At 48.6% G+C, this 12,479-nt stretch overlaps 2 protein-coding genes and 1 pseudogene across 7 annotated transcripts; all 3 read right to left on the bottom strand.

Annotated features, from left to right (window-relative positions):
• Window positions 1-630: 630 nt before the first annotated feature.
• LOC136461837 (LEAF RUST 10 DISEASE-RESISTANCE LOCUS RECEPTOR-LIKE PROTEIN KINASE-like 2.1) lies at window positions 631-1,868 on the bottom strand (annotated as a pseudogene).
• Window positions 1,869-2,322: 454 nt separating this feature from the next.
• Window positions 2,323-6,085, bottom strand: LOC136457815 (LEAF RUST 10 DISEASE-RESISTANCE LOCUS RECEPTOR-LIKE PROTEIN KINASE-like 1.2). The gene is made up of 4 exons (XM_066457821.1): window positions 4,879-6,085; window positions 4,125-4,160; window positions 3,641-3,904; window positions 2,323-3,540 (listed from the first exon to the last, which is right to left on the bottom strand). Exons 1-4 carry the CDS (start codon window positions 5,657-5,659, stop codon window positions 2,561-2,563), a joined length of 2,061 nt encoding a protein of 686 aa, XP_066313918.1. The 5' UTR covers window positions 5,660-6,085; the 3' UTR covers window positions 2,323-2,560.
• An 851-nt stretch (window positions 6,086-6,936) lies between these two features.
• Window positions 6,937-11,119, bottom strand: LOC136457813 (uncharacterized). Of its 6 annotated transcripts, XM_066457816.1 has the most exons (7): window positions 10,709-11,119; window positions 10,539-10,618; window positions 9,816-9,970; window positions 9,691-9,724; window positions 9,543-9,609; window positions 9,100-9,169; window positions 6,937-7,167 (listed from the first exon to the last, which is right to left on the bottom strand). In XM_066457816.1, exons 1-3 carry the CDS (start codon window positions 10,973-10,975, stop codon window positions 9,919-9,921), a joined length of 399 nt encoding a protein of 132 aa, XP_066313913.1. In that variant the 5' UTR covers window positions 10,976-11,119; the 3' UTR covers window positions 6,937-7,167; window positions 9,100-9,169; window positions 9,543-9,609; window positions 9,691-9,724; window positions 9,816-9,918. The 6 variants fall into 6 exon arrangements, with proteins under 6 accessions (XP_066313913.1, XP_066313915.1, XP_066313912.1 ...); XM_066457818.1 differs by having other exon boundaries at window positions 9,543-9,724; window positions 10,517-10,618; XM_066457815.1 differs by having other exon boundaries at window positions 9,543-9,724.
• Between the last annotated feature and the right edge of the window lie 1,360 nt (window positions 11,120-12,479).

Here is a 12,479-nt window from a genome sequence, read left to right as displayed (position 1 = left end):
TCTTTGTCGACTCCATCAATACTTTCTTCGACCTTACATTATCTGAACACACACCATTCAGTATATGTTATACCACAAGTCCACAACTAGACTTCCGTCGCCAATGGCCATGGCGTGTCTGCATGATCCACCTTCCAACACATATTGTTTCTGGGTATTCGACAACCCACAAATCCTAAAACTCGACCCAAATGACCATAAAGGTAATATGCTAGGGTTTGGGGTTTGGACTATTTGTCAACCGACAAACCCTGAAACACAACCCCTGATGGGCTAATGATCACCGAAGGTAATGTATCATAGTGCTAACTCGTTGAGCACCATGATCATAGTGCTAGGATTTCGACTCGGAGTACAACATCATAGTGTGCTAGCCGTGCCTACTGTGGTGATTTGCTCTTTGGGTTGCCTAGGGTCAATAAACCGAAATAGATGTGATAGGGAATGGACCAGACAACTGACAAGGTAAAATCTTAGTGCCTATATTTGACACGGCTCATCTTCCAAAAGTTCCACAGTAACCGGAGCTAGAATAGAAGTCTCTAGAAGTAGCTCCCTCATAAAAAAACAGCTCCAGCTCCTCTTTTAGACCAAAAAAAAAAAACAGCTCATCCTCTTTGGATGTTTGTATGGCTTTTCTGCTAAAGCTGCTAATTGTGACCGGCTTGAGAGAGGTCTCACGTCTCAGCGTGCCGATTGCACCAATTCAACAAATCTTAAGTCCACCGGAGACCGGACCTTATACGGGCTAAGGCCCAGTGTACTTGGGCCTTCCTTTATAGTTTGCCTGACTTGCTGTCAGGCCAAGTCTTAACTACGCGTCTCGGAGAGCTCCATATTGTTAAGCCCATTTATAATTAAACCTTGACGCAGCAAAAATCTAGGAAATCTCTATAAAAAACGCCTTGAGGAGAGCAATATATGCGCGTACAGCGTACCTGGAGTTTTCGGAGGAATCCACGCTGGGTTCGCCGCAGCCCGGAAGCACGCGAAGGTCCACGGCCCGTGCCCCTCCTGCCGTCGACGGCGGCCGCACAGGCCGCCGGCTCTCTCGCACTGTCCGCACTCCCCGTCCGTCTCCGGCCTCCAGCTCAGCTCGAACCCCATGTTGAGCGCGGGCACGACGGCGTCCAGCGGGCTGGTGGACGACCCCCGCGGCGCCGAGCAGGGACCTCCGCAGCACGGGCATGCTGATGACGCTCTGGCACAGCCCCGCGTAGCCGTACGGCGCGAGCTCGTCGCCGTCGCGGAACACGTACGAGTGGTGCCTGCCGTCGCCCTCGAGGCACGCCACGAGGTGCGCCGGGATGCCCACGAAGGAGCAGTGCACGAAGAAGGTGAGGTTGGCGTCCCGGGGCGTGAGCGACAGCGGCGACCCGGAGGGGAGGGACAGGTTGCGGCCCACCAGCGGGCAGGTGTTGGACAGCGAGAACACGCCGAGGTCGAATAGCGACAGCGTGCGGTCGCCGTACATGATGTGCGTCACGGCGTAGTCCCCCGACGGGAGCGGCAGCACCGGCGTCTCGCGCCGGCACTCCAGGAGCAGGCTCGGGTACCCGCAGTGGGAGGAGGAGGAGGAGGAGGCGTTGCCGGCGCTCGAGCTCGCGCTGCCGTCGTCGTCGATCCAGAACGGGTACCGGATGTCCACGGTGTGGCCGCACCGGTACGACGGGCACGACGACGACGACGACGTGGTGGAGTTCGGGATTATCCGCTCTGTGGCTGCAGAGGCCGCGGCGAGGCTGGAGAAGAAGAGCAGTACGAACAGATGCAGAGGAGATCGTACCAGATGATGCATTGTTGATGATTGTTGTATTGCACTTGCACGAGTATTGTTGTGCATGTCCAAGTCCAACCAGCATTGCAGAGAAGAGCAGTGTATGTATGTTTTTGCCCAAAATTTGGGCCCCCTTGTTGCTCAAGTCGGAGATCATGCAAAATTTCGCACTGGATGTACCTTGCGCGACTGACTCCCTGTACTGCGGATGATTCAGATTCACACAAGGTGTGTGAACGTCCAACGGAAGATTACCAAAGCATTTGTCCTGGAACGGATGTAGTACACAAAAAATGTATAATTTGGGTATGCAAAAAAAAAAGGTCTTGGTTCGCTGACTGAAAGATACAGTATTATGCTTTCTACTTTATGTATTCTGAAAATGAAATAGACTGGTCTTTTTGTCTGCATGTCAGCAGAAGCCATGGCCAACAACCTGAAGGTGTGGGAAGTCACACAAAGTTTGTTGTGCTTGTGCAGGTGTGAACATGGAAATGTCGCGAAAAGATTCCTCCAATCGGAAGTATGCAGCACGGCATTCCATCTTACGTGTACAGCAATATAATACCAATATTTTCGGTGAATGCTAGATGTTTCAGTTGGCGCAGAAGCTGAATTCTCTATCATCCATATGACCTTTACAGGGAAGCTTTCAGCGAGACAAATTTTCTGCACAAAAACACTCACTTCCAGAAATGCATCAATTTACAGGTTACCTAACCTAATAAGCGATAGAGCACACTGCACACAGGTCACTGACATGCTTCTTTTCTGACTGAATCCTCAACTGCTGTTATGGGTAGTGGTGGATGGGCTGGTCCACTGATACATGACGGAGTCCGGCGAGCCGTCCCTGCTCTTCTTCAGCAACCCCATGTCATCCTTGGCCTTGACGGCGCACCCATCCTGCTCCATCCTCTGCGCCTCTCTCAGCGCGTCCAGCACCTCACTGATGGCCGGCCTGACGTCCTGCTCCGGCTGCAGGCACCGGAACGCCATCTCGGCGACGAGGTCCACGGCGCGCTTCGTCCCGCCGTCCGTCCGGTACCCGATCCGCGGGTCCACGAGGCGGTCGATCTCGTAGCACTGGATCATGTGCACGGCCATGCTGGCCAGGTTGACGTCGCCGCCGCCGCCGGCGCGGGCGCGGCTGATGTCCACGGCGGGCCTGGAGGAGATAAGCTCCACCAGCACGACGCCGAAGCTGTACACGTCGCTCTTGTCGGTGAGCTGGTAGCACTGGTGGTACATGGGGTCGACGTACCCGGGCGTGCCCTGCGGCGCCGTGGACACGTGCGTGGCGTGCGCCGGGAACAGCCGGGACAGCCCGAAGTCGGCCACCTTCACGTGGAACGCCTCGTCCAGGAGGATGTTGTTGGTCTTCACGTCGCGGTGCACTACCTGCTGCGGCTCCACGCCGTGGAGGTACTCCAGCGCGCTCGCCGTCTCCACGGCGATGCCCAGGCGGACGGGCCACGAGAGCGTCAGCGGCGGCGGCGGCGCGGGGTCGGACCCCGCCGCCGAGGCCGAGGCCGAGGCGCGCGCGCCGTGGAGGTGGTCGGCCAGCGTGCCGTTGGGGACGTACTCGTAGACGAGGAGCAGGTCGCGGCTGCTGCGCGGCGAGGTGCAGCCGTAGAGCGTCACCAGGTTCGGGTGGCGCAGCCGCGACAGGATCTCCACCTCGTTCTGGAACTGCTCCACGCTCTTGTAGCTGTTCTTGTACAGCCGCTTCACCGCCACCACGTTCCCGTCCCGCAGAGTCCCTGCACACCGTCAACGTGCACGCCATTTCTTAGCTTTTTTTTACCTCTGATGAAACCATGCATCAGACAGTACTAGCTGAAACTGAAAACCCTGTCGTGCCTTTGTACACTGTGCCGAAGCCGCCGACGCCGAGCTCGCGTTCGTCGCTGAAGCCATCGGTGGCCTCGTCGAGCTCCTCGTAAGTGAAGATGTGCGTACGCGGCGACCCCGTCATGCTCAACTCTTTCCTGAGCGATGCCAATGGCGTCCCATCACGGATAAGCCCGGCCAGTGACGCAGATCGCTTCCTCTTCCTTCGCTTGTGTAGCATGAGGAGAAACCCAATGCTCAGTATGATCACACACAGAAGAGCTGCTCCCATTCCTGCTGGTGACACCGGTTCAAACCCCAAGAATAACCACGTCATAAGTCATATAGTGAACTAATATGGCTCCATGGATAATTGCTGGTCAATTTCCACATAATTTAAAATTTCAAATAAGCAATTGTTGAGGCATCGAATTTTGAAACACTGCCAAATCCAAGCATGCGAATTTGCACAATAAGGTCTGGCCTTTCATTCTGAGAATAAAGTTTTCATTACCTCCTGCAATTTTGAGCCCAAGACTCTTTGTGCCGCCTGCATGTTCAGAAAAGTTTCGTAAGGAGATGAGATCATGAGAATTAACCAACTCATAAAGTTTCAGAGAAATGAAAAAAAAAAGAACTTTTTACTCTTAACAACGATCAGAGAAAAAAAATTGTTGCATGCCCCTTACTTGCCACATCATTACATCAGGGTCAACTGTTTGATTGTTTGTTGGAGTTATGCAAAAAACTCAAGTAGTATACTAATCTTCTGGATTACTCTACTCAACGACAAGTGCAACTCATTTAATTTGTCAGTGCAAGACAAAGTGAAGTTTTTGATAGGACATATAGTGATATAATAGTTTACATGAGTTGGGACAGCCGAGAAAGTAAAAGACAGACATGATCTCAATCTCAACCGAACAAGTAGACATCAAGATGACATTGCATCCAAACATGAGGCTAGAGCTAGACAAGTCAAAGGGGAAGCAGTATTCAAACATGAGGCTGACATTGATTGTTTTATCTTGTTCGCGTCAAGTGCATCTTATCTACGACGAACAACACTTGTTGTTTTGTTTCGCTTGCTTGGTGTCATAGTAGGAATTCAGGTTTAATGCAACAAAAAAAATGAATGAAGGTTTAATGCAAATTCACAAGAACAGGTAAAATAATGCAGCAATGGTGAGATTATGTCCATGTAGGAGTACTTAGTAATGTATTGCTTCTCCAATCCAAAGTAACACTAGGTAGTAGACGATGCTTACCACGGGAAGAAGTCGACGAATTGACGCATTGGAAGGAAAGCTCGAAGAACCTGCACTGCCCTCCTTTCAGTTTGCACGCCTCGCAGTCTCCAAGCGTGGGCCAGTCCAGGAGGAAACCATCGCTGATCAATGAGTCGTACACGGACTCACGAGTCAGGTTCATCCCATCTTGGAACCCGCGCACCGGCACGCTCGCGGAGCTGCAGTTCGCCTGAACCCACTGCGGCCGGCTGCTCTCCACGTCGCCCGGCCTCTCGGAGATGTAAGCTCCAACTGCGTGCTTGGCACATGGCCCTGTCAGCAGCTCGTTGCGAGGAATCTTGCAGTTGTAGACGAAGGTGAGGTCGTCCCTGTTGGTGGCGCTGATGTTGACCGGGAAGAGGCCGAGGCCAGAGGACACGTTGAAGTCCGGGATTCTACACGCCCCGTCGCCGGAGAAGGCGGTCTCCACCGCCACAAGCATGGAGCGGTTGTCGTAGGATATGCTGAGCACGCGGTACAGGTTCACCCTGAACGTCCTGCTGAGGTAGGCCCTGCCAGCAGCAGCGTCGCATGTCAGCCCGAAGGCCGGGTAGCCGCACTCCAGCGGATGCTCGCCGGCGAGCGAGAACGGGTACGTGATGTTCAGGCCTCCGCATCTCGCCGGCGCGCAGCTCGTGTCGTTGCCGCTGCTGGTCCGGTTGGTGTCGGCGGCGGGCGTGGCCGTGGCTAAGCAGCCTAAGCGCAGCAAGGCGGAGAGGGGGAGCAGCAGCGCCACCACCACCACCACGGCGGTCTGCATCGGGAGGAGGAGAAAGAATAGGTGGTGGCGTGGTGGTGGTTCTTGTTCGCGTCTGCGCGGTGTGGGAGGTTGTGAAAAAGAGGGCGTCTGACGCACGCACGCATGCAGCTGCGGTCACGGTCAGATACTTGGACCGGAATTTGACAGTTCCGCCACGCACTTGCCACAGAAACCTCTACGCCCGGGCATTCTGCTCCTGCTGCAGTGTGCTGCGGCTCTGCCCGCCTTCGACGGCCGCGATGGAGCTTCGGATCATGGAGACGGCTCGAGGACCGTTGGATCGGACGTAGAAGAAGGGTCTCAAACCAGGAGCATCGAATTCTCATGTCCCCAGTCCCGGCTCTGTTTTAGTTGTCTGCCTTTGGAGTTGAAGGTTCCGGGAAACTAATAACAGTGTGTCCGTGCATGTTGATATGCTCGCAGCACCAAATCGTGTGAGTGCTTACATGGCCTCCACGACTGCAGTGTCCGGGGTATATGCTCTGGGAGCAATGCTTCCCCACCACTACCAAGGGAAGGGAGTCGCCGGGGTCAGCTGCGGACAAATAAATCTAGCACCCGGGTGTGGTGTGGTGTGGGCCTGTGGCCAGCGATTTCTCTGAATAAGGCTGAAAACCGTGCACACGATCCTGAATTTTGGAGTCTCCGTCGTCGTCTGACTTCCGTTCCGTGGAAGCGACGGCGCCGCGGCATGGCAATGGCATGCGGTTGTTTACTTGTTTTTCCAAACGCATACAGTACGTGCGTGCGTCTCCAGGCGCTCACCCGCTCCGGGTTCTGCTTCCCTTCCGAGCGGCGATGACGATAATGCATGCCCATGCCCTTCTGGATGACGATGATGATAATGCAATGATAACAGTGAACGAACTTTGTTACCCTGTGGAAAAACTGCGCATCGGTGAAGACAAAAACTGGCATCGGGCGTCCAACAAGTCCTCTCTTCTTCTTTCTTCTTAATTTGTTAAACCAAGATCTCACATCTACATGGACTGGAAAATAGCACAGGAGAAATAACTGCTTCATCGGCTCATGTCATGGCTCCACCTTTAAGAATCAGAAATGGAATTCTGTGATGCTGGAAATGAAGGCCCAAGGTAGATTGAGGATGTTCAGTAAGTCAATTTTTTTCCTGTTACTAGTAGAGATGCACGTGCGGCACACACGTGTCTAAAAAAAACTTTAAAATAAAAATGCTATAAAAATACTTTTGTATTAGTAAATTTCTATATGATACTTTTTCTTGAATTTGTATCTAAACTTAGAATAAAAAAACAATAATACTGAAAAAAATATGGCATCACTTATTTTCTTGGGTAATTGCATCCTCAATGACATCAAGATTTTGCTCAATCAACAATTCTGAAAAAAATATGGCATCAATTATTTTCTTGGGTAACTGCATCCTTGATGGCAACAAGATTTTGCTAAATGGGGATCTAAAAACTGCCATAGACCCTGTTCTTGCTCCTTTACCCTCTCCTTGAACATTCTAGGCACCTTGCCCATTCCTGAATGAGCATCAATTGAAATATGGGTGTCATTACTTGCACAATCTTGACACGCAGACACTGTCAGCACTTAAAAATGAGCATAAAAGGAAATGCATAGAGACATGCACATATATACTGAATGTGCAAGTAATGACATTGAAGTGGTCGATCTATAATAAATCTACAGTAACAAACCAACACCGGTTGAGATGGTTTGGACATATGCAACGACAGAGGCACCGGTGCGTAGTGGAATCCTAAGCCAGGATAGTAACGTGAAGAGAGGCAGAGAAAGACCGAAGTTGACTTAGGTAGAGGCAATAAAAGGAGACTTGAAAGGATGGAATATACCCAAAGACTTAATCTTAGATAGGAGTGCTTGGAAGACAGCTATTCGTGTGCCTGAACCTTGATTGCTTCTGATGGGTTTCAACTCTAGCCTACCCCAACTTGTTTGGGACTTAAAGGCTTTGTTGTTGTTGTTGTAAGGTAAAAGGGATCGTATATATAGAAAATAATAGCCAAATCGAATCTGGAATTAACATTTTTAGTATTGTATATATAGGAAATAATAGCGAAATTGAATCTGGAATTAACATTTTTAGTATTTCATCACCATGAAGGGCGGGCCTTGTGCAAGCGGTAGAGTCTTACCGCCTGTGACTGGAAGGTCCCGGGTTCGAGTCGCGGTCTCCTCGCATTGCACAGGCGAGGGTAAGGCTTGCCACTAACACCCTTCCCCAGACCCCGCACAGAGCGGAAGCTCTCTGCACTGGGTACGCCCTTTTTAGTATTTCATCACCATGGTTTCTGTACGAATTATAGCTTCACAACAAAACATAAAAATAAACAAAGAAAAGGTGCATGCGTTTAGCTTCAACAACAAAAAAAAAAGGGGGCGTACCCAGTGCAGAGAGCTCCCGCTCTGTGCAGGGTCTGGGGAAGGGTGTCAGTGGCAAGCCTTACCCTCGCTTGTGCAATGCAAGGAGACCGCGGCTCGAACCCGGAACCTTCTGGTCACAGGCGGTAAGACTCTACCGCTTGCACCGGTAGGAAACACCTAAAACATAGAAGGGCCAGTTTGGATGCCAAAATTTTTGGCAAAACGCTACTGTAGCGTTTTCGTTGTTATTTGGCAATTAGTGTCCAATCATAGTCTAATTAGACTTAAAAGATTCGTCTCGTGGATTTCGTCTAAACTGTGTAATTAGTTTTATTTTTTATTTAGATTTAATGTTTCATGCATGCGTCCAAAGATTCGATGTGACGGGGAATCTTGAAAAATTTAGCGTTTTGGGGTGCAACTAAACAGGCCCGAAGTAACTGAATGACACTAATCGGTAATCAACTAATCACACAGGATCAACCAACTTTGCTCAGATTATGATTAGACTCTGAATTAAGATTATGCCTGTTGTGAAGCAGTAACATTTAGTCCTATCACCAAACATAATGAATTATCTCTAATTAATTATTCTTTGTTGCTACACCAAGCAATTTACTTCCTATGCCTATTAATTCACATTCGGGCTGATCATGATAGAGTAGAAGTCTGAATACAGACACATGCACTTTTAAATCAGAGTACTAAGTAGTACTTATCCAGAAAGAGCTCAAGGGTTTGACATGCACTCGGACTGATGGAGTGATCATTTGCACAACAGCTCAAGCCTTATCTCAATTGTTGGTTCTTCATTTCTTTATAATAATCACTGTATATTGGGGTAAGTTCAAAGAACATCCAGCCAAGCGAATCATCAAAACCAGAACATATGTTGGCAGCATTTAGAATAGTGATATGTAATGAATTTCATAAAATTGTATTGGGTGTAGCATACGCGAACAATTAGCAAAAAGTGCATATTGTACGTGCCTTTTTATCATACCATGATTTTGCATGGACGATGTCGAATTTGGTAGGTGAAGAAGATTTTTAAGAATGGACTTTACCTGTTAACACACAGGGGTATTAATCAGCCAGGAGGAGAATGAGTTGACAGGATGGGATTCGATGGATATCCTGATCACCAAAACCACACAACGATTCAGACAAAAAGGCTGGCATTCTTTCAGTTCTATATAGATAGAGTCAAGGCCGTGTATTAACTCGATGCAAAAAAAAATATAGATAAGTCAAAACATGGTATAAGGAAAACTGATAGCTAAATATAGAATGCATTATCCGGTCAACCCAGGTAGAGAACATGTAAACTTCCCAAATGCAGCTATCTTTGAATGGTGCAGTCACAGAATCACTAAAATTTGCAGATACAGGTCTGAGCATAACCAGAGATAAATGGCTTAATTTTCATAGGTACAAGCCTACATATATATTTCACAAGTACGAGGAACTATATCAGTTTCTGAATTCTAACTGAAAAAAAATTACTCACGATCTATTCGAGGCATCATGAAAAGCAGCAATGATGTTAATCATCTTAGGTCCTGCTTGCCCACCATCTAGCCAAAACACTCCATCAGGGAGATTCTTGCTCTGCATTGTGATGCGTATCTGAAAAACTATTGTGGGCACAGATATACCTTAGCATCTCTATGAGCATATCAAAACCAGCACCTGCATTAAATAAAAATACAAAAAAAAAATGTCACTGAATCAAGTATGTGGTAAGACCAAGCAAATCAGCCCTCGAATGATTAAGAGATACCTTTTACCCAGCAAGGAGTATTGACAATCAGTGGCAGCATTTCATTCTCATCGCATCGTTATTTTCCAACGAAATAGTCATACAGATGGAATAGAAAATTAATTTAGATATGCTTCTGGATCTCTTTTTGAAGAAATGTCACCAAAAAGTAGCACCTAATCAAATTTGTAAATGGCATTAGTGAAACCCAAGCAGGGATAACATAAGTGAGGAAATATTAATCAAAACATTTCGTCAACCAAAACTTTAAAAGTTACATGGTCGTGCTAACAAACTACTACAATTGTTCCGGTAAACAGTCGAAGAAATCCCACAATAGAAATTGTGCACAGATCCTGAAGTGAAGAAATTAAGTGAAACACACTGCTACACTATCAGCTAATCACAACTTTAATATACAAAAAAGCCAAATGAGAGGCGAAATTTTACACCTTTCAGCTTCCTGTTTGCATAGTAGGCTACAGCACCGTGAGATCAATTGTGGAGTACCAATGGAAATCGTTTGGCAATTTTTTTTCATGCTACCATTGAATTTCTCAAATTGCCAAAGAAATAAAAATATTATATTTTCCGATCTACTGATTTTATCTAATTGAGGAAAGAAAGGAATCCAATTTTACAAACAGGATACACAACTTAAGCACATTTGGGAGGGTAATTTGGGAAAACGAAATCGTTAAATGGAACCACGAAGGAGATGCCTCATTTGCGGGCTCATTTTACGGGGTGAAGGTGCTTCCAGCGACGTGGATCTTGCCCTCCTCGCCCTCCACTCTCTCCAGACACCAATCGACAAGCACAGTCTAAGAGCGCGGCGAAGGAACACATCAGCCCACCGGACAGTGCAGCGCGCAAAGACGAAAAATGAGAGACGGAGGGTGAGAGGCGCGTACAAATTTCTGCGCGGCGCGGGGGACGGACTGCGAGGAAAGCGCCGCCGGGATCCGGCGGGTTCCGCCGGCGGAGACCGGGGGGACGGCCTGGGCGTAGAGCCTCGCAGGGATCCGGCGGATTCTTCCGGTGGAGCCCGGGGGAACGGCCTGGGCGGAGAGCGCCGCCAGGATCCGGGCGATTCCACCGGTGATGCCCGGCGCGGGCTGGAACGGCGCCGGGGTCCGGGGGCTTCCGCCGGTGAAGCCAGGCGGGGGCTGGGACGGCATTCCCGAGAGCGGCGGAGTCGCGGCGCCGCGGGGCAAGAAAGAGCGCGGCAGTTTCGCGTAGAAGGCAGGGCGGTGTCGCGGCGCGAACGAAAAGTCGTGACTGGCAAGGAGGAAGAAGGGTACCCGCGGGCGGGTGTGGGTATGCGCGGGCGGGTATCGAATTGTTGGTGAAAAAAAAGAGGGCATCGGCAGAGGGTAAATGTAAACAGTTTATGATAGTTTCCGGTGGGACTGCTCGTTAGATCAGTCTGGAAGATATAGGTACGTTGGATCTGAGTTTAAGCTAGATCTAACGTACAGAAAATAAACTGGGTAGAAAATATGTGAGTGCCAAGATATTTTTATTTCCTTTACTCCTTTATAGTAGATATAGATTCTTGGCTAAAACAATACCGAGCAAACAAGACGATCAAACAATATGTTGCCTTCTAGCAAAAATCAAGTCTTACTAACGCGTGGATGTCCTGAGCTACTTCAAAATATCAGACGCCTCCGGTCCTTCGTGCAGGAGGCCGCGCTGCACGCGAAAGAAGCCTGCGCGCCCCACCGCGTGGACCCCACGCTGCGTACCGCCATACCATTTCGCTCGCTCTGTTCGCGTGACCGTCTGCACGTAGGAAGCCACGTGGGTCCCAGTTATCTGCCTCCCTATGGATGCCACGCTGCGGATGCGTCTGCCGGCCTCGAGCGCCCACAAAGTGACTCATGACGGCGCCCCAGTAGTTGCAGCAAGTGATTGCAACAGGTGGGTCCCACTGCAACATGTGCAACACCAGATCTACTTTTGCAACGTTCAAATGAAACACTTGCAATATACATCCGAAAACTACCGAGACACTTGCAATATAGGTTTGAAACACTTGCAAAACACCCAGAAAACTTGAAAACACGTGTGTAGACATTGCAAAACATATGCAACATCCAGATAAAACACTTACAACATACGTATTAAGCATATGAAACACTTCAAACAGGCGCTTGCAACATGCATGTATATGTAATATCCAGATCTACTTTTACAATATCTAGATAAAACACTTGCAATGTATGTTTAAAACAGATGAAACATTTAGAACATACACTTAAAATATACGTGTATAGTTATTGCAACATATGCAACAGCACGATCTACCTTTGCAACATCAATATATAAAGCACTTGTAACATACCTCTAAAATAGATATATGAAACACTTGAAACATACGCTTGCAACATGCGCTTTCAGCGCAATGTCACCTTGATGCTTCGACGAATGGAGGTTGTAAGAAAAATGGACCATATGCCCTTTTATTTTGGATTTTGATATTTGATGATCAACAAGATTAAATTGGACTAATATTTTTGCAAGTGTTTGTTTTATAATCCAATAGGTTGCAACGCGGGACCAAGATTGAAACGTAAAGAATTTGATCAACACTCAAAGAAAGACCCAAGAGGATGTGTGATCAACCTAGAAATAAAGATAGAAGTTCAAGACGCGAGGATGAAGAAGCCCAGATTGACA

Source organism: Miscanthus floridulus, chromosome 6, assembly GCF_019320115.1.
Source record: "Miscanthus floridulus cultivar M001 chromosome 6, ASM1932011v1, whole genome shotgun sequence".
Taxonomy (NCBI): domain Eukaryota; kingdom Viridiplantae; phylum Streptophyta; class Magnoliopsida; order Poales; family Poaceae; genus Miscanthus; species Miscanthus floridulus.
The sequence above is the reverse complement of the archived record's forward strand: the minus strand, read 5'-3'. Positions and strand labels throughout refer to the sequence as shown.

Excerpts from the sequence above, each read along its gene's own strand:
- LOC136457815 (XM_066457821.1), bottom strand. The coding sequence starts at position 5,659 with ATGCAGACCGCCGTGGTGGTGGTGGTGGCGCTGCTGCTCCCCCTCTCC. Across the intron at positions 4,161-4,878 it reads TTCGTCGACTTCTTCCCGTG|GCGGCACAAAGAGTCTTGGG; the intron begins GTAAGCATCGTC and ends CTGAACATGCAG. Across the intron at positions 3,905-4,124 it reads TGGGCTCAAAATTGCAGGAG|GAATGGGAGCAGCTCTTCTG; the intron begins GTAATGAAAACT and ends TGTCACCAGCAG.
- LOC136457813 (XM_066457815.1), bottom strand. The coding sequence starts at position 10,975 with ATGCCGTCCCAGCCCCCGCCTGGCTTCACCGGCGGAAGCCCCCGGACC. Across the intron at positions 10,619-10,708 it reads CCCGCGCCGCGCAGAAATTT|ACTGTGCTTGTCGATTGGTG; the intron begins GTACGCGCCTCT and ends CCGCGCTCTTAG. Across the intron at positions 9,971-10,538 it reads GCTGGAAGCACCTTCACCCC|GTGCTACTTTTTGGTGACAT; the intron begins GTAAAATGAGCC and ends AAATTTGATTAG.